The sequence below is a fragment of the Copadichromis virginalis genome, linkage group LG10 (assembly GCF_057382275.1).
Source record: "Copadichromis virginalis isolate Kocher_CV1m ecotype Utaka linkage group LG10, C_Virginalis_male_GT1.1, whole genome shotgun sequence".
NCBI classification, from domain to species: Eukaryota; Metazoa; Chordata; class Actinopteri; order Cichliformes; family Cichlidae; genus Copadichromis; species Copadichromis virginalis.
In genome coordinates this window covers 13,767,005-13,785,443 of record NC_140627.1, presented here as the reverse complement: position 1 = coordinate 13,785,443, position 18,439 = coordinate 13,767,005, and the positions used below count along the sequence as shown (strand labels likewise).

General features: G+C 37.3%; 2 protein-coding genes across 3 annotated transcripts; both read left to right on the top strand.

The window, feature by feature from the left end:
- The first annotated feature begins 130 nt into the window (after positions 1-130).
- On the top strand, positions 131-9,927 carry taf6 (TAF6 RNA polymerase II, TATA box binding protein (TBP)-associated factor). Its single transcript, XM_085469991.1, has 15 exons — positions 131-336; positions 2,287-2,444; positions 2,577-2,663; positions 2,776-2,929; positions 3,015-3,071; positions 3,167-3,286; positions 3,403-3,524; positions 5,834-5,911; positions 6,017-6,118; positions 6,231-6,413; positions 7,427-7,501; positions 7,587-7,712; positions 7,835-8,008; positions 8,918-9,109; positions 9,358-9,927. Exons 2-15 carry the CDS (start codon positions 2,289-2,291, stop codon positions 9,646-9,648), a joined length of 1,917 nt encoding a protein of 638 aa, XP_085326117.1. The 5' UTR covers positions 131-336; positions 2,287-2,288; the 3' UTR covers positions 9,649-9,927.
- Positions 9,928-11,849: 1,922 nt separating this feature from the next.
- Positions 11,850-17,448, top strand: sat2b (spermidine/spermine N1-acetyltransferase family member 2b). Of its 2 annotated transcripts, XM_085469988.1 has the most exons (6): positions 11,852-11,986; positions 12,147-12,198; positions 14,405-14,488; positions 14,966-15,067; positions 16,968-17,008; positions 17,177-17,448. In XM_085469988.1, exons 1-6 carry the CDS (start codon positions 11,924-11,926, stop codon positions 17,354-17,356), a joined length of 522 nt encoding a protein of 173 aa, XP_085326114.1. In that variant the 5' UTR covers positions 11,852-11,923; the 3' UTR covers positions 17,357-17,448. The 2 variants fall into 2 exon arrangements, with proteins under 2 accessions (XP_085326116.1, XP_085326114.1); XM_085469990.1 differs by lacking the exon at positions 14,405-14,488 and having other exon boundaries at positions 11,850-11,986.
- Positions 17,449-18,439: the final 991 nt, after the last annotated feature.

Sequence of the window (18,439 nt, the reverse complement as noted above, 5' to 3'; positions counted from 1 at the left end):
AACATTGGCAATCTCAATATTAAAGTAAATTTAATTAATTTCTTTAACATTTTAGTTGATTTGATTTTTAAATAAACTTTAGGCGGTTACTGTCAGTAGTATAGTCTCGCGAGACCGCAACCGGAACGTGAGTCAAAATGGCGACGAAACACAACCGCTCATTCACGAACTGAGGTCTCAGCTGCAGTCCGCGAATTAGTTTCTTATTTGCATCAAGAGATGGATATTCAGAGAGAAGAAATAGCTTCGCAAAATCAGCATTTTTGTAAACATTGATTGTTTTTATTCGCATAAGTTCCTGCTTATATTCAGAGAGGAGAAAGCAACTTCACACAGGTAAAACGTCAACGGAAGCTAAGTTATTAGCATGCAAGCTAACATGCTTAAAAATTAGCTTACCGCAAGTTAGTGTGAAATAAGTATATATTTATTCAGAAGCGTAAAGTTACCATAATTTCTTTATTTTTCACTGATCTTAGGTTCCAGTGAATATATATAAAGTGTGGCTTGTGTGTTACATGTTGTAGTTCGCTGTTGTTCCGTCAGTGTGAACAAACCCGCTCCTTGGAGCTCAGTGTGTTTGTTTACCTACAAAGTATTTGGAAAAGAGGAACTTGGACAATCTTTAAATCACTTAACATTATATTAAATGTGTAGTCTTCGCCTCCACATTAAGTTTCACAGTCTTTTTTTTTAAGATTTTAGATTTTATTTGATGGGTGTAATTACAACGCGCTAGCTTTGCAATACCTCCAGTCCTGTGAAATACCGTGGACTTGTTTTCATGATAACGTTGTATATCATCTTAAGAACAAGCTCCAAAGACGTAATTGGTGTAGTTTTAAAACACGACTTCTCTCCTGTTGAGGTTTTGTTCGGTCTGTTATCGTTGCATTTACGTTAACAAATACATGCGAAACTTAGAGAATGTGTCTGACAGCAAATATGCTGTTGCTACCACAGGATCTATTATGAATAAGTTTTGTTGTGCTTTAACATTTGTTGCTGACCAGAAAGTTACTGTTGTTTCAGCAAACCTCCAAATAGTTTTTCATGTATTTGAGATTCTCTTATAACCCCTGCCAATCACCAGACGAGATTTTAGATCAGTGTTTGGGTCATTGTTGCACATCTCTACTATATAATAAGCCGTTATTGTATGCAGTGTCTTGAAGGGGTTCCTTTTGTGTGATTATCCACCTTAATGGTTTTGTCGTAGGGACTGCCCATCATTAATGAAAAGGGTTTTGGATGAGGGTCTCCTTGGAGATGTGTAGCTGTGAGGGTTTTTTTATGGTGAAACGCAATGGGACAATCTGTGTAGTTATTGCATTGAGTCTCGGAAACTAAAAGCACTACAAAAATGATCTACAAAAGGAAATATCTATAGTAAGTGAATTTAGCCTAAATGTCCTGGTTTGGTGGGTATGTAAACAAAGAGGAAAGAACATTGTACTTAGATCTGTGCAGGTATTCTGAGGAATATTCACTAAGCACCTCTAACATTCCCAATATACTTCAGGCCCAACAATAGCCACAGTAATCACACATAAAACCAATGTAAGGGAGCTGGGTTATCAGAACAAGACTCAGCTGTACACCTGCACTTAAAGGAAAAAGTACACTCTTTTGAAGATACTAATGTTCACATTTTGGATAGAGAAGCCACAAAGTTTGAAATATGAGTAAAGGATGCTTCCTATGTGCACCTATAGCAACTGAGGTGGTGGACTATATAACAGTCAGCTATAATGCATTCTTGAGATCAATTCGCACTCACACCTTGACCCATGTCATCTTAATGGCTCACATGATGGGCAGGCTTAGCTGACATGTTACAGAGAATTCACAGCATGGCATGTGACCTTAGCGTGTCACACCCTGAAACTTGTGACCCTGATGACACGAAGACAGAGTGGGTCAGTGACATTCAGGACCACCTTCAAGGTGGCAACACATTAGAAGTTAAATACCTGGGAATCCTCATCAGCCTTTAGAACTGAAGAAGCCTTTTCAATGAGAGCTGAAATGTCTCCCAAGACCCTACAAGAACAAGTCCACTTGCCTTCAAAGGAAGCTTTTAAGACTTGATTATAAGCTATTTATAATCAGAACTCTGTCAACAACATAGTATCACACTGTGATTGTTACTTTAAGTCCATTTGAGTATCTACAATTGGCTATGAACTATTAGAATTTTGTGTTTTAGTTCTAAGTGTGATCTTGACTTTGTGTGTGTGTCTGCGAGAGGTTATATTTACAGACCTGTGTGCTTTCTTATGTCAGCCATGGCGGAAGAACGTCGGCAGAAGCACTGTTCGGTCGTCCTGCCTACAGAGTCAATGAAGGCCATGGCAGAGTCTGTGGGAGTGGGGCAGTTACAGGAGGACAGCTGTGTAGCTCTAAGTGAAGAGGTCAGCTACAGAATAAAAGAAATTGCACAGGTAAAGTATGAATTATCAGAGAAAATATTGCCTTTTATTTATGTGGAAGAAAAATGCTCAAAAAACAGTTACTGGAAAATCCAGATTTATATTTAAATCCTCTTTGGTGGTTTTTTTTCTCCTTTTACATAGGATGCTTTGAAATTTATGCACCATGGGAAGAGACGTAAATTAACCACCAGCGATATAGACAATGCTCTCAAATTAAAAAATGTGGAAGTAAGTGAGAACTTGTGTGTTTTTAAATTAAGTACTTTTTGCTGGCTTATTAAGTGATTTGATGGATGCAGTTGGAAGGCAAGCAAGTCTCAATTAATTCCTTTCGGTACAGCCCCTGTATGGCTTCCAGTCGCAAGAGTTTATCCCTTTTCGTTTTGCGAGTGGCGGTGGAAGAGAGCTTCATTTCTACGAGGAAAAGGAAGTTGACCTCAGTGACATTATAAACACGCCTCTTCCCAGAGTCCCACTAGATGTGTCTCTTAAAGGTATTCAGAGAGTCAATTTTTTTTTGTATATTTTTGTCCAGTAGTATATTTAACTTGTACTCTGTGCTTGTTTGTTCATCACCAGCTCACTGGTTAAGTATTGAGGGGATGCAACCAGCTATTCCAGAAAATCCACCACCAGGTTAGCTCTGACCAGATTTTTTTCTATTAAAGTACAAAGTTAAATATCTGGAGAAGAAACGTAGACACATTAGATATATTTTGTTTCCTTTTTAGCAACAAAAGAGCAACAGAAAGTTGAATCTACAGAGCCTCTCAAAGTAGTCAAACCTGGTCAGGAGGAGGAAGGTACGATTCAAGGCAAGGGTCAGGGCACAACAACTCCTGACGGTAAAGGTCAGTGTCTTGTTTTCTATTTAACTTTTTTCTCTTACATTTCCCTGCTTTAGTTCATTTCAGTTTTGCCTTCACAATGCTTGTTGATAATGTTTATCTGTATCCGTCTTGTTCAGGAAAGGAAAAGGGTCTAATAAGGTTGAAACCACGCAGCACTCATGAGCTTTCTGTTGAACAGCAGCTCTACTACAAGGAAATCACAGAAGCATGTGTTGGATCCTGTGAAGCTAAGAGAGCTGTAAGTTCTGCCTCTACTTTATATTAGTATTTTGTATTATTGAACATTTTAGTAATGGTTTTGTTTTATTAATGAAAACTACAAATGTATTATACAATAAATATATATATAAAAATATAATATAACTTAAACTTGTGCATAAAACAAAATGCCCTTCACTGTTTTTTCTTGGAAGGCCAAAAAAAAGAGTTCTGTCTGAGTTTAAGTGAGTTTAAATGAGTATCTGGCGATTGCAAAGAAGAAAAGCGAACATATCCACATTCTCTGCTGTCAGCTTTCAGCAAACTGCCTAATTCTTCATGCCAGACTAAGTTAACAGGTCATCTGCACACATTCGAGTTTATTTACAATTCGCTGTCCAAAACTGACAGCGGTGGATGGAGCAGCTACAGAGTAGAGCAGGGCGATATGGCCAAAAATATTTATCACGATATATATTTGAAAATTTGCGATAACGATATAACTGACGATATAATTGATGCGAGACAAAATACAACTCCACAACATTACTAGCGCAAAAAGACAACCTTCCATTTATTTTCACGTAAACAAGAAGCTGGTTTTTATGTACATTAAAGCTTTATAAAAATGTATCAGTGCAAATGCAAATTCCTTGCTGAAAGTTTAACCCAAAGGCATTTCCAGTAGAAATGGGCTGACATATCCTGAGCATAACCATGTATAATATCCACTGAAGTTAAAAAGAGGTGCTTTGCAACATTAAACTGCAGTGTGCAGTACGTATTTTTCGGACCATAAGGTGCACGGGATTATAAGGCACATTAAGCGAAACAAAGCAGTCAGATAAATCAAACTTTATTAAACTCATTCTTCTTGCTTCCTCCACTTCTGTACCATTGATTCATTAATGTTGAATTCTCTGGCAGCTGCTCTATTCCCATGTTGTTGCAGTATATTAATGACTAACCTCGTATTGTGGATGGATTATCTCAGTTGTTCTCCTGACTGAAGTTTGGTCCGTTTACAGCATCCGGACATGCGATTGCATTAGTCTCTAACCATGAGGAACCTTCACGTTAACTTTTATAAGTGGAAAAGTGTTAGTGTTCGTCCTCCAGCTTCACTGTTTATGTTATGCTAACATAGCTGTGTCGCTAGCGATCACGTAGCACATCATTATATACCAGCTAGCCCAACTTCAGTAACCCTACAAACGTCACTGCTGTTTAGTTTCCTGTCTTCATTTATGTTGGAAGTGATAGCAGAGCTGTACGTTTGATTTTTTTCAGAAATCTCTCAGTCAGAACATGCTATATCATGCTTAGGTAACTAGCGAAACTAGCGAGCTAACTTCCGCTAGCTTCCTGCTAACTTCTAACTCCGTTAAATGTAATAACTTTTGTTTTCATGGATGCCTGGAAGTTAAACTTCATAGTTACACCTGGTAAAGCAGCAATGCTGATCGTTTTATTAAAGATGAAATAATTTAGACAACTCTCAGTGATGCTGCAGTGTTGTTTGACCTGAAGTCAAATATACGGAGTTTGGGACCCAGATTACTCCCAGATTTAAGAGCATCTTAGTCCGACAAATACGACAATAACAACGGCCGCTTGCATGTTCTGCAAAAAAATGTGCTTTGTTGTGTATCTGGCGGACAAACACCAAACCAGTTCCACATCATGGAAGTTGCACCATTTTTACAAACCAATTCTGGTTCCTCAACAATCGGCCATGTGCGTATGAAAACAAAGGCACTGCGCATGCGCGTTTTACTCCCATTCTATCGCGATATTTCATTTTCCTATCGTTGCCTAACATTATACCGGTATTACCGTGAACGGTATAATATGGCCCAGCCCTACTACAGAGCTCTCTTTTCTTCATGTTGGAGCTTGTTGATCAGGTGGTTTGATGAAGGACTAAAGCTAACTTTTCCCAGTGAAGCTTTTAATGGTAAGCACAGAAACATGTGCTGCTGTTTTGGATGCCTAGAAAATCTAATGGCACAGCCTCTGTGCACTTTGTGTGTGTGTGTGTGTGTGTGTGTGTGTGTGTGTGTGTGTGTGTGTGTGTGTGTACAGACTGTGGCCCCACATTAAACTACTAACATGGTGATAGTTGAGTCCTACAGAGTCATGGATTTCTAAAAGCATTAAAAAAAAATGTCATCTGGGATTTTTTTTTTTTTATTTAGTTGTTTGTGTTACTTATTCTAAAACGGGTTGTTGTTGTTATAAAGTAAAATAGTAGTGCAGTCTAATTCTGTCATACTATCAAAAAGTTATTTCAGGCCAGTTTGTCACCTGACTTCTCTTTTTAAAAATGTTTGTATATATTTCGCACAGGAAGCCTTACAGAGTATTGCTACCGATCCTGGACTTTATCAGATGCTTCCAAGATTCAGCACATTTATTTCTGAGGGCGTAAGCACATTTCCAACATCTTGTCTTCTCAACCATTTCTTTACCTCACAAAAAAGCCCTGAGCATATTTGTGTTCAAAGTGCTGACCTTAGGCTCTCTTCAAAGGTGCGTGTAAACGTGGTGCAAAACAACTTGGCTCTCCTGATTTATCTGATGCGGATGGTCAAAGCTCTGATGGACAACCCCACCCTGTATCTGGAAAAATACGTAAGTGATGGAAACAAATACAATGTTGTATTATTTTATGAAGCTTGTAACCCAAAACATACTTTCAATGTGATATTCAATTTTTTTTTTCTCTTTTTCTCTCCATCTACAGCTCCATGAGCTCATCCCGGCTGTGGTAACCTGTATTGTGAGTAAGCAGCTGTGTTTGCGACCGGATGTTGACAACCACTGGGCTTTACGGGACTTTGCTGCTCGTCTTATGGCCCAAAGTTGTAAAACCTTCAGTACAACAACCAACAACATTCAGTCTCGTATTACCAAGACTTTTACCAAGGTGAAGTTTTTCTTTGGTAATAAATATGTTGTTCCCATATTGAAGATGTTTTGATATTTTATATATATAGTGAAATGCACAGAGCAGTTAGGGTTAGGGTGATTGGCAGTAATAAATTGGCTATAGGTGTGAATGGGTGTCTGTTGCTCTCTTATCCTTACGAGAGATTTGCAACCTGTCCAGAATGAGCACCAACTTGTATCTTATGATGGCTGGAATAGACTTCATAAGAGACTAAATTGGATATGTGGAAAAGGGGGGATGGAGGGAATCATGCAGAGTATAAATTTGTTTAACTCTCTATCAAGTATTAAACAGGCTCTCTGGATGTATTTCATAATTTTGGCTGTAATACTTTTAAAATGACAAAATAATTCTCTTCTTTCAGCAACCATTCCATTTATCTCTGTTCTTTTTCTCTTTCATTTTCCCAAATAGTACTGTGAAGTGCACATGGTGTAGTGTAGGCGGTGTTAATTTGTCTGTCAGAAGTTAAACTAAATAGCTTCACAGTTTCTCAAAATCTAATTGATGACAGTGTAAAAATGCAGGTATGCATCAAGCTGTGTTGTGCAAGTATGTCTTAAAATTATTAATAATAATAATCAGTAACCAAATATGTCATTGCCAATTTGTAAAAAAACAAACAAATTCTAGTTGTATTTTAATGTTGTTTAAGAGTGTATCTACCCTTTTGCTCTTTAGTCTGATGGAATCTTACTGGCCCTGTTTTGTGAGCGTTGTTTAAGCAGGTGTGAACTTGGTAATCTCCTGTTGCGACTGAAGCGCTCTGAAGCTTTTCTTTGTGCTTTGCATTCTTACGTAGTAACAGTTCGATAATAAACCTTTACCTCACAAATGTATCCTCTAGTCCAGGACACAACAGTTGAAAATTCTCATGTGATTCACAGGGAGGCTTTGTAGCTTTTTTGGACTGATTCAGAACAGGCAGTCAAACACCAAGTAGGAAAACACAGCAAAACACATGAATCCACTTTTTTTTCTTCTTCCAGAGTTGGCTGGATGATAAAACGCAGTGGACGACACGGTACGGCTGCATCGCTGGACTTGCAGAACTGGGACCAGATGTGAGTGGGGTTTTGTTTCCTCTTCTTCTTGTTCTGTCTGTTGCAGTGAAACCAACCTGCTGTTTTTATCTTTTATCCTCTGTAGGTGATAAAGACATTGATAATTCCTCGGCTTGCTATAGAAGGTGCTCGGATCAAAGCAGTGATGGAAGGACCTGTGATCTCTAATATCGATAAGATAGGAGCTGAACATGTTCAAAGCCTCCTACTGGTAATATATGAACTTTTCTGAGTCTCATACATTAGTTTGTAAACTAGAGGAGTCCAAACAGATTACATAAACCCTGAGATTGTTATTAAAGTGTTTTGTTTTCCCTTCTCCTTTTTACAAAGAAACATTGTGCCAGTGTTATTGCCAAATTGCGATCTCCGCCTGACAACGTGGAGCAGTATCGCACAGAATATGGTTATCTCGGACCCATGCTTTGCTCCCATGTAATGAAGGCCAGGACTCAAGCAGCACTGCAAGCTCAGCAAGTCAACAGAACGACATTAACAATCACTCAGGTATAACTTACACCCAGTTATCACCAAAGTATCCTATACCATACCATCATTTATTTATATAGCAATTTAAAAACAACACACGGCCGACCAAAGTGCTGTACAGCAGAAATACTAAAAGTATATAAGTAAAACTATATGAATAATTATTATTATTTTTAATTTACAATTAACAACAAAATAACAGTGTCAGTTACCCGCTAATTCAAAAGTGAGGGAATGAAAATAAGTTTTGATTCTGGATTTAAAGACCACCACTGAAGAAGATTGCCTGATGTGAAGAGGAAGATGATTCCAAAGCTTCGGGGCAACAATAGAGAATGCTCAGTCTCCTCTAAGTTTCAGCCAAGACTGAGAGCAACAGCTGCTCAGGCTAACCGGCGTGAACGAGGGGGGACATAGGGCTTCGGCAGGTCGGACACATATACGGGCGCCAGACCATTTAAGGATAAAAAAAAAAAACAGTAAAAGGGTTTTAAAATGGATTCTAAATTCAATTGGAAGCCAGTGTAAGGAGGCCAGAACTGGAGTAAAATGCTCAAATTTTCTTTCACCAGTTAAAATCCGTGCGGCAGCATTTTGCACCAGTTGCACCAGAGTTCCCTGGCTAACCTTTATTAAAAGGGAGTTAGAGTAAACCAAGGGTGAGGTTATAAAAGCATGATGGCAGTTTCCAAGTCATGCCTGGGGAAAAAAAGGCTTAAGCTTTGACAGACGTCTGAGGTAATAGAATGAAGATTTTCACCACTCCATTTACGTGGCTGTTAAAATGTAAATGAATGTATATTTAAAAATACTTATCTGTAATAAGAGAATTCAAAATTAAAATGGCATATTAAGATTATTACAAGTGCTATTGGTAACTAGTACGTTTGCCTTCGTTTAATAATGAACAATGACACTTTCTTTCAGCCGCGTCCCACCCTTTCAGTCTCACAAAGCGGGCTAAGTGGGTCATCAGGTCCTCGCACTCCCAGCATCATTAAGGTCCCAAGCTCCCTCACACTGATGTCGCCACGACCTGGTACCCCATCACAGCCATCTCCTCCAGCTACTAAGTACATTGTTATGGCAACCAGTGCAGGAGCTGCCTCAACTCAGCAGGTGATTTTAGTTTTTTACCACCACTACAGGAAATCTTTATAAACTGTTTTTCCATAAAGGCACAAAGCCTTTCTCATATACTTGACCTTCATATTGGCATGATAATGTGCCAGATTTGACATTTTATAAATGCTTAGTGTTACAAAATGGAAACGCAGTGACAAAACTTACTGAATAAAGATTGCTGTTGATGATTGTGACTTCTAATAAAATCTACAACTGCTTGCATGTTTTTTGTCTATCGTCAGGTCATAACTCTCAGCTCTTCACAGTCAGCTTCACCAGTAACTAGTACTGTTCCCAGTGCTACATCTACCTTGCAGCCTTTGGTAAAACTGGAGCCTGGCAGTGGCCCTGGACTGACAGCTTCACGACCTCTGCAGAAGTACATAGTCGTGTCTCTTCCCTCGTCTGCCTCGTCGTCTTTGGAGACTAAGAGCTCTGTGCTACCCACCTCAATCTCCTCAAGTTCACTAGATGGAGGGATGAAGCTGGAACGGTCCGAGTCTCCTGGAGCAAGCACACAGTCGCCACACTGAGACTTGTATGAGTAGTGGAGATTCCTATCAAGTTGGAGCACCTGAGCACACAAGGAGATTTGTTTGGGCTGAACTTAATGGGGCAACCTCTGAGGTGATATGAGGGGGCAATATCTGAACTCTTGACTGATTGAGAGAAAATGTGACCAGAGGTAAATATGTTGATGCCCGATGAAAACCGACCAATCTGTGACATCTTCACTGTTTCAGCTTATATTCAAATTGATTTCATGTTTCTTTTTTACCCTAAAATAAATGATTTTTTATGAAATCTTTCAACTGTATGTGATTTTTACATTTCTGTTGTCATTTTAAGTGATTCTTTGGTATTGTCATTTTTGGTATGGATGGCTCTCAGAGTTTGTAAATTGCTGCCAACATCCAATATCTGAGCTTGCAAAACAATCCACATGGGCACCAAGTCAGTGCAATAAATGAAAAAGGTGCAGTACAGTGAGGACAAACAACAGAAATGCTACAGTAGAGGGATTCTGCTCTAGTCACATAAAAACTTGGCTATTTTAATTACAGCTTGCCAATTTTTTTGTACTCTTTATATTTTCAGATGAAATTTAAATATATAACTCCAAACTTGCATTAAATTTGAGGAAAATATGTATGAATTTGTATAAATCAAGTTTGCTGCTACATTGTTGTGTGTAAATGGGTCTAATGTGTAATGAAAGGCAGCTTTAAGCCCAAAGGTTATAAGATAACCTGCAAAAAAAGACTCAGCCTCAACAAAACTTAGTTTGAATTCAAAGTACCCATAAAAAAGTTTTTAAAAAAAGATTCAATCCTGCATTTGAAATGTTGAGCGAAAGGTCACTGAATGCAGAATGATTTCTGTCAGCAAGTGAAAACTGCAGAATAATGCCTTTTGTTTTATATACTGCAATATTTATAGAGATGACATATAGTGTTACTTTGTGGTAAATATGAATTTTAAAGGCTTTTCTTTGCTTAAGTCAATAAAGAAAAATAGAGGCCACAACTGCGTTGTTTTACTTTTATTAGACCTTTGAAAGTAAAAACGGTGAAAGAAGTACAATTCTTTTGCAGCTGTTAAAGTTTTCAAATACAGTGAAAATGAAACGTTGAGGCAGTTCACCCCCAAAGTAAAAGCTGCACCTATTGGAATTCTTTCAGTAAATTTAAGAGCTGAACCACATACACAAGCAAATACAGTAGTTTAAATACTGGACACTTTTCATATCTTTCTATTACTTTCACACAGCTAGTCTCCTGTGTTGTGTGATGAGGGTTGTGATTCACGTGTACATATACATAATCTTTTTTTGTTTGTTTTTGGGGTTGTTTTTTTTTTAATGTTTTTGACTGAGCTCACTTGTCACTTCGGGTGACTATTATCACAATAGGAGAAAAAATTTCAATATTTAAATTTCTTGAAGCTTTTAACTGTACCATAAATAAAATAAGAACATTAACATTTGTTGTTTTAGTTGGAAAGCCATGTATGGCTGAATGGTTGTAATTGTCCATGGGTTATCCATAACCTTTTTGTTGAGCCTTTAAAGGGGGCTCAGTGTATATAGAAAAAATAGTGGGAGCTCACTCCCATTAGCTGTTTTCACAAACTTTTAATTTCAGGGGTTTTTTTTTGTTTGTTTGTTTTTTTTAGGGCCCCATAAAGCCTGTTGTGTTCTGACGTGTCATATAAGTTGACAGGTTAAAAATCCAATATCTGTCAACTAAAGAACAAGAAAAACCAGTAGTTTAACTTTTTAAAAATGATATTCAAGAAAAATGACTAAGCACCCTAAAAACAAACAAACAAAAGTATAAGTACGAACTTATGAAATTTGTTCATATTTAAGCAATTTGCTCATTTATGTGGTTCAACACTTACTGCAACTTTGGAGGTTTACTTTTTACTGTCTTTGTGTGCGGTTTGTTTGAAAAGGAGCAGGCGGATATTTTTGTACTTGTACTATTTTAAATGCACGTAAGTGCTCCTAATTGTGCGAAATTTTGTTGTTGGTAGTTGTAAAATGGGGCTCATATAAAGACTTATTGCCTTATCCAAATCGAAAGGCATACAAAACGGTAATAATAATAAAAATCAATCAATCAATCAATAAATAAATAATACATTTTTTAAAGTTCCAAAATTATTTTGACCTTTATTTTGAAGGCGGAAGTATCAAGGCGTAGCCGCTTCCTGTACAGACTTTTTTTTTTTTTTTTTACCGCGTAGCTTTTTTAGAGCTGAAAACTGGCAAAAAAAACCTGAAACTCTGCAATTACTGTAGACATGAATTTCAAAATACGGCGTGCTGCGAAGGAAGACTGCAAAGACATATCGAGGATGATAATGGTGAATTATAGTTAACTTATCTCTGTTTTTCCCACTTCGCAGTACTTTGATAGGGCTCTGTTAAACGTTAGCTCAATATCTGAAATGTTAGATTTTGTTTCCTAATAATTCTCCAGAGTGTGTTTCTCAGTTGACATAACGGTAAAACGGCATTTTTCAGGATTTGGCGATTTATGAAAAGATGCCTGACCAAGTGAAGATTTCGCATGAAGGTAATTCTCCCATTAGTTAAATGTTACGGAAAGTAAAGATTTATTTGTCTAAAAGCATACCGTTTTTTTCTGTATAACTTTTAATGATGACTTTTTAAACCGACTGCAAAAGCATATGTATAATATGATGAACCATTGTTATATAATTTTGTTATATAATGACTGGCAGTCAGACCACAGTCCTTAAATCGAGTGCAGCCATGTTTACACTTAATAAGTAACTAGCAAGGGTTAAACTCCCAACAATCAGATTGTCATACTCAATCATCATTATAAACCCCACTATTAAAAAGTAAGCACTTTAAAATCATTAAACATAAATATCAAAGTTGTGTATTTATTCTTTTTATAATTATATAGTCAGTGGTAACTTCATTGCCCCCAATGGGAAATCGATTTGCAGTATGTCCACACATCAAACAACACAAATAACAAAAAGAGAGAGAACAGTTAAATTGTTTATGGCAGAATATGAAAGAAGGTTTTCTGAGATTGTTGTAGAGAAAACTTTTATTTTCATTTGTTGCCTCAACAGTTTAGGGACACACAACAATAATGCAAATGACAGTAACTGTCACAAGTCATGTTTATGTCATATGAAAGAAATGGAATAAGGTATAAACATTCCCAGCTCCAAACAGACCTTTCCAGCACAAATAACTTGGGTGAATTTAATTATTTTCACAGTGTCTGTGTCCCATTTTACTTTTCTCATGAAGCCAGAGAGATTAATGACATAGAACCTGGCAGAATTTAATGTTTTAAAGGTACAGCTAACCACTAGATGTCAATAGATAGCAGACTTCATCAGTTGAGTTGTTTTCATATGCTGCTCAGTTCAAGTGAAAAATCCTAGCTATGGTGGTCGCTGTAGGACAAACAACTCTTGCTGTAGTTCTGCTGTAGTTCATCTCTGTTGTTACCTCAACTGTCAATATGTTTCCACATTTATTTATGCTGGAGAAGGTTGTAGAACTTGGTGAAAGGAGTTTAAGATGAGTCAATGAGTGAGTGAAACATTTGTCCGATGACAGTGAGAGTTGAGTTGTAGAGCAGTTGATGCTGCTGTAGTGGTGTCTCTTTCCTTTCTCTGATGAAAAAACTATAGGTATGATCCATCATATCTTGATTTTGAAACTTGCCTCCACAGCAGGTGAACATCTAAAAACAAACAAACAAACAAAAAAAACTAACATTATACCAGCTAAAGTTAGGTTAGAGTGTCCTAAAAAGAACACTTTCCCTCTGATAAACAGAGGCTGGCCTCAAAGAATTTCCTGGCCAGTCACTGTATTCAAGATGGCCGGGCAGCATGGTGGCTTCACCAAACCTGATGCCTGTTCTGATGTATTTTTAGCTGATGAATTCCAGGTTTAGAATTGAACTTGGAATTAATCTTCCAGAAAACATTAGTTCGTTAGAAGATGTAATAAGACACTAAACAGTATTTATTCATGGGTACAACATTCTTTTTTTTTCTTCCTTTTTTGCTGTTAAATAATGTAAAAAAAATAAAGAAATGAGCTTCTTTACCTTTAGTTAAGTTGGTATTTAAAATGTGCTGCCTTGAAGGATGAATTTATATATAACTATAAAATTCATATATTAGATGCAGTTATTAGCTGAAACAATAACTGCAGCTCAGTGAGAACGAGTGGTAATTAGTCCAACAATGATTAACTGAATAAGATTAGGATTAGGTCCCTTAGATATAGGTGTATACAGTCAACTGCAATTCTTCGTGTACTTTTCCCTATCAACTGTCATGCAGCTTCTTTTGAAATACATCCAATCTCTCTTTTATTATAAGATAAAGATAGCTGGATTACTAAGTGTCTTTAAAAAACAAATACAACCAGATTGTTTTGATATCTTGTGTTTTTCTATTGTGCTCAGAAGTTGACGACACACTGTGATCCCAAGCTTGACACAAAAGCATCCTTTTAAGTAAAAGCCTGCTAATACCTTTGGAAAAATTTACAGTAGAGGACTGTCATTCACAACTGGCTTAATAGAGACCCTGATGCTTCTCCTACTCAGAAAATGTTATTGTCACTACTTACTATTAATGAAGAGACAATTTTAAAGAGAATTCAGTTTCTCAAATGTATGTTTTTGATGTTTCTTCTTGTTTGAGAGCTTTTTATTGCTGTTAAAATAGAGATTAAACATGTCTATATGAATAACTTTTTCTTGTGCAATTTAGAGTTAGAGCGCGATGGTTTCTGCCAGAACCCCCTCTTTGAATGCCTCGTTGCAGAAGTACCAGAAGAGCATAAGTCTAATGAGGGTAAATGTTCAATCATGGCCTTTTGTTTTTATTGTAGTCTTCCTTGTCTGCCACACTTGATCTTATCAGTATAATAAAAGGCTTCTGGCCTTGCTGTTTAGATATACATGTCTGACAAATTGTGACTGAACAAGTGTTACCTCATAAATCAACAGTGGCACATGAGGCTATTCTTCCTAAAATTAAGATAAGCATTGTTCTTTCACGTGTTAGAAACAAACATAAACCTTGCTCAGACAAAGCAATGCTGCTAAGTAATTAGGAACTTCCCAGCTCACGTCACCACAGCTGCACAGTCAGCATTAGATTATTTTAGTTTAAATTTAATATCTTTAGTCCTTATTAGCAATAGCGGTCTTTTACATTAGCAGTCCACATAAAAGTGTAGTTTAGTATAAGGAAGAGAGAGGTTTTTCCATGATATTTGTCGTAATGTTTACTTCCCTTTGAAATATTTGCCTCTTTTTGTTCATATAGGATTCACAGTTACCGGGTACGCCCTTTACTTTTACACTTACAGTACATGGAAGGGACGGGCAGTATATTTGGAGGACCTGTATGTGATGCCAAAATTCAGAGGTACAATATTTTTTGTGTATGTGTGTGTATATATATATATATATATATATATATATATATTTATATTAGGGGTGCAACGATACAAAATTCACGGTTCGGTTCGATACTTTGGTGTCACGGTTCGATATTTTTTCGATACAAAATAAAATGTTCATGCCTTTTTAATTTGTCATTTATTAAAATTATAAATATATATTTTAACTCAAAAGTACAGTTTTTAAATTTAACCCTAACCCTTGTGCGTGTTTTTTATTTTGACAGCGAATGCGCACCTGCGGACCACTTATGTGCAGCCCCGGTTATATAGCTCGTCATATTGCATCCACAGAAATTCTTTTGTCCATGAAACCATAAAGCTGCACTTTCTTTTTGCCTTATAGTCTCATTTGTCATAACTTTTCCGTTTTGTGGTAAGCTTTTCTTTGGCTGTCACTTCTTCACCCTGACCTGTCTTATTTGGCTCAGCAGAACTAAAATATATATCCTGCTGCTTTTACACACGCACTCACATAAGCTCAGCGATTCTCTGCGCGATCAACCTCTCACATGTTTAAGCTTGCTGCGGGAGATTTCACTTGTCATGTTTGCATAGTAAGCTAACGATTGATAAGACGATGTCAGAGGAATTGGTGCACAAATTATCATCACTCACCAATCAGTGCTGTCGCTCTCTATACACAGTTCGCACGATTGCAAAGTGAAAGCAAAAAACAAGCGCAAATTCAAACGCGATTTCAATATGTCACATATTGACAGTGGCTCACCGATGCCAATGACATAATTACCCAGCTACATTTCCGAAAGAATGCAAAAGCATTGACATATATTTTTCCTTCCTACAATAGCCCGACGGGCAGGGAAGAGATAGATTTTGGTAGCCCGACTGGAAAAATCGCTAGCCCCGGGACGTCGGGCTAGCGATATTGCGAGCCCTGTATCTGATTGAGGAATCACTCATCTTTGGAAAAGAGTTTATTACAGAGAAATAGCTCTTTCCAAAATAAAAGCTATACTATCCGCTTCTTCTGGGCTATATTCTCAGCAGCATATTAAACATATCAGGTCCCCATAAGGAGAATCCTGTGCTAACGGCTGTCTAAATGACTCGGGTAAAGTTTGTAGCATGCATGCTTGTTGTTTTTGTCTTTGCACTAGGATGATGTCGGCGTAAATGTGCAGTCATATTCGTTGTGTTCCCACTAGTGCTTTCAGGTTAACCTCGTTAAAATGACCTTAACGCCACAACACAGCAAATCTCCGTTAACGAGCTACCCCTGATAGCCCCGTGCATGGGGCTAGATGGCCAACACGTTAACGAGCTAACTGTGCTAACACACTAGCTCCCACCCATGTAATTGAGCATTGCGTGGCACATCCAACATACTGTTTTACTTTAGTCCATGACGCGCTTACCTTCAGGGTCATACGTCACATGAAAACCAAAATAGTTCCAAACGCCAGATCTGAATGAGGGTGGGAGAGGTTCAATTTGCCATGTTGCAAGGAGAGCTTAACTTCTGTCTCGCTAGCTTGCCCTGCGCTCTTCCTTCTGACGATGCTGTCTGTGTGGAGCGATCAGTGGATCTGCGCTCGACAGTGCAGCCTAGGCAGAGTAGTCGAACGCAGATTCACTGAGCGCTCAACACAGACAGCATCGTCAGAAGGAAAGTTGATAAAATAAATTACAAATGTTGTATTGTTCGATACATATGCGTACCTAACCGAAATCACTGTATCGAACGGTTCAATATCGATACGAATATCGTTGCACCCCTAATATATATATATATATATATATATATATATATATATATATATATATATATATATATATATATATATATCTCTCAATCTAGATGTATTTGTTACTTTATCATGTTTATAATGGTTTCCCCTGTAGGAAATGGCATTGGTACAGCCTTATTGAGCAAAGTTGCAGAGGTAAGACTGTTTTTGTTGTTGTATGGAAAACCTATTTTTTTAATTTGATTTGTTGCATTTGGACGCTTTTGATTTTTTTCTTCTGTTTTGGTTAATATCAGCTGTTTTGTGTTATAGCGAGGTAATAGTGCATGATTAAGAGCAGGACAATTTTTTTTATTTGTTCAGATTGGGAAAAAGAAGCAGTGTGTGCGGCTGCAGTTGTCTGTGCTAAATTGGAACACTCCCTCTCGAGACTTTTATGCTGCTAAAGGAGCTCAGGACCTCACTGTCACTGAAGGCTGGCACGCTATCCGCTTTGATGGACAGAACCTGGACAATTTAGCAAATGAAGCACCTAAAGATTGACAAGAAAACTATGTTCTTTACCCTTCTGTGCAAAATGGTGCTTGTTTTAAAACGTTTTTGGTATTTTTCTCCATAAAACAGCCTTAATTATATCTTGTGTGTGTCCTTGATTTAACAAATTAATTTACAGGGGGCGAAGGATGTGAAATACATATGAATTTAGTATTTTTGATGTGATACGGCTATCCCTTTTGATTTCTTCTTCTATAGACTTGAAATAGTATCGCTCAAAGTCCCATAAACACAGACCCCTGCTAAATAAAACACTGAGTAGCATAAATCAGTGGTTCGGTACATTTTTATGTTTTCATGTACGTTTCTGAGGAACTGAAAACCCAGTGTATTACTTTCACTCTTACAGTGATGCAGCTACTGTGACCAATTAAGTAATGAAAAGGAAGAGATATTAAAACAACCTGTTAAGAATGAGGCTTTTAAGAATGTTAAGAATGCGAATTTTTAAAGTGCTGTACATGACTTTATGCTTTAAATGTTATATTTTAAACTCTTCCTTACATTTAAATTATTTATCACCAATCAGCAAAATGTTTCTTGACTCTCATTGGGTAAACCAAATCCCAGATGTGACATCACAGCTTTCCAGCAGGTTGCAACTGTGAGATACTCCAAAGGTGATTTTTTGTTCCTGGAAGATGGCATTTTTAAAGTGTTGAATCTGTATTATGTGAGAATGTAAAACACAATGTGTCACCAAACTAAAATGGGCATTAAAGAATAAAGTGGGCCCTGAGAAAGTACTGTTGTTAAGTGGGTTATATGACAAGATTTGAGCTCTGAGCTTTTTTTTTTTTGTTGTTGTTGTTGATTTAAACATTCAAATGAAAAGCTGCTGTGCAAGCAAGTTCTGTGAATGTCCTTTTTTATTTGACTGTGCAAAGTAGTTAATAATGACAACAACAATGTCACCTGTGCTAAACACCGCTGAGCATCACTAGCAGAAATCATAAACGTGTTAACATTCTCATAATTTAGGGCATTCGATTACTGTGAAATGGTAAATAACTGGTAAATATATAGTAAAAAACCATGCAAAAATCTTGAGAAATGTATAAAATCAACAAA

What these genes read in the sequence shown, in the direction of transcription:
- taf6 (XM_085469991.1), top strand. Translation starts at nt 2,289, where the DNA reads ATGGCGGAAGAACGTCGGCAGAAGCACTGTTCGGTCGTCCTGCCTACA. An exon ending in CCTGTGAAGCTAAGAGAGCT is followed by an intron (nt 3,525 to 5,833) that starts GTAAGTTCTGCC and finishes TATTTCGCACAG; the next exon opens with GAAGCCTTACAGAGTATTGC. An exon ending in GAGCTGCCTCAACTCAGCAG is followed by an intron (nt 9,110 to 9,357) that starts GTGATTTTAGTT and finishes GTCTATCGTCAG; the next exon opens with GTCATAACTCTCAGCTCTTC.
- sat2b (XM_085469988.1), top strand. Translation starts at nt 11,924, where the DNA reads ATGAATTTCAAAATACGGCGTGCTGCGAAGGAAGACTGCAAAGACATA. An exon ending in AGTGAAGATTTCGCATGAAG is followed by an intron (nt 12,199 to 14,404) that starts GTAATTCTCCCA and finishes TGTGCAATTTAG; the next exon opens with AGTTAGAGCGCGATGGTTTC. An exon ending in TATTGAGCAAAGTTGCAGAG is followed by an intron (nt 17,009 to 17,176) that starts GTAAGACTGTTT and finishes TTATTTGTTCAG; the next exon opens with ATTGGGAAAAAGAAGCAGTG.